The 1,326-nt window shown below is 37.3% G+C and overlaps 1 protein-coding gene across 1 annotated transcript; it reads right to left on the bottom strand.

The window, feature by feature from the left end:
- Positions 1-404: 404 nt before the first annotated feature.
- Positions 405-1,028, bottom strand: LOC138348207 (uncharacterized). The gene has a single exon (XM_069296830.1). It carries the CDS (start codon positions 1,026-1,028, stop codon positions 405-407), a length of 624 nt encoding a protein of 207 aa, XP_069152931.1.
- Positions 1,029-1,326: the final 298 nt, after the last annotated feature.

Raw genomic sequence — 1,326 nt, 5'->3', positions numbered from 1 at the left:
ACTAGCCGCCCAACCAATCAACAATATCATTTAACATAAATCATGTAACTTTAGCAAGGCAAATGTCAAAACTCATATTACTAAACCTAAGGCTCAAAACACTTCATCATGAGGCATTTCCTTCTCATTACACTCATGAACTCAACATACATCACATGAGTCAATTAGCACAAATTTCAACTTAAAAACATGCTACCTATCATTTCATGAAAACTCACCATATTAAAATGCACAACATAACTCAAAGCAAGAAAAAAACAAAATTTCATGTTTTTAATAACAATACTATAGTGACTTCACTGTAAAACTTAATGTGAGGTTTTTAAAAATGCCATTTTTGTAACACTTCACCCAAAAATCAAGAACACAAATCTTTGTCATACAATTAAAAAGCATGGCTAACCTTAATTCTCAAAAATATTGGTATAACGGGACTTTATATCGGCCTCGGCCTCCCATGTAGCACCCTCAACTAATTGATTTTTCCATAACACTTTTATGGATACCACATCTTTATTCCTCAACTTCTTCACTTGCCTATCAAGAATTTGAATTGGAACTTCCTCATAAGAGAGGTTATCCTTTACACCAAGACCCTCAATAGGAAGAATGGGCTCGGGGTCATCGATACACTTTTTCAACATAGAAACATGGAAAACCGGATGAGCCGAAGCCAATTCACTAGGAAGTTTCAATTCATAGGCAACCTTACCAACCTTTTGTAAGATTTCATAGGGACCCATATAACGATGACTCAATTTACCTTTCTTTCCAAACCTAACCACCCATTTCATTGGTGAACTTTTTATATACACCTTATCACCTTTTTCAAACTCCAAATCCCTTTTCCTATTATCGGCATAAGACTTTTGCCGACTATAGGCCGTTTGCAACCGGTTCCTTATGATATGAACCTTTTCCAAAGTCTTATAAATCAACTTAAGACCAAGAAGCGATGGCTCACCCACTTCAAACCATCCAATAAGAGACCTACACCTCCTACCATACAAGGCTTCATAGGGAGCCATGGAAATGGATGAATGAAAATTGTTGTCGTAGGCAAACTCTACTAAAGGTAAATGCCTATCCCAACTCCCTTTGAAATCAATAATACAAGCTCTAAGCATATCTTCAAGGGTTTGTATGGTACACTCCGCTTGACCATCTGTTTGGGGATGGAAAGTGGTGCTCAACTTCACCGTAGTCCTAACCCTTTTTGGAATGACCTCTAAAATCTAGATGTAAATTGTGCGCCCTGATCCGATATGATGGATAAGGAATACCATGGAGGCACACAGTCTCATCTAGGAAGATTATGGCATAATA

The sequence above is a fragment of the Solanum lycopersicum genome, chromosome 4, assembly GCF_036512215.1.
Source record: "Solanum lycopersicum chromosome 4, SLM_r2.1".
NCBI lineage: Eukaryota > Viridiplantae > Streptophyta > Magnoliopsida > Solanales > Solanaceae > Solanum > Solanum lycopersicum.
Note: the sequence above shows the minus strand (reverse complement) of the source record. Positions and strands in the feature narration are given on the sequence as shown.

Bases quoted from the DNA above. Each gene is read 5' to 3' on its own strand.
- LOC138348207 (XM_069296830.1), bottom strand. From the start codon at position 1,028: ATGGCTCCCTATGAAGCCTTGTATGGTAGGAGGTGTAGGTCTCTTATT.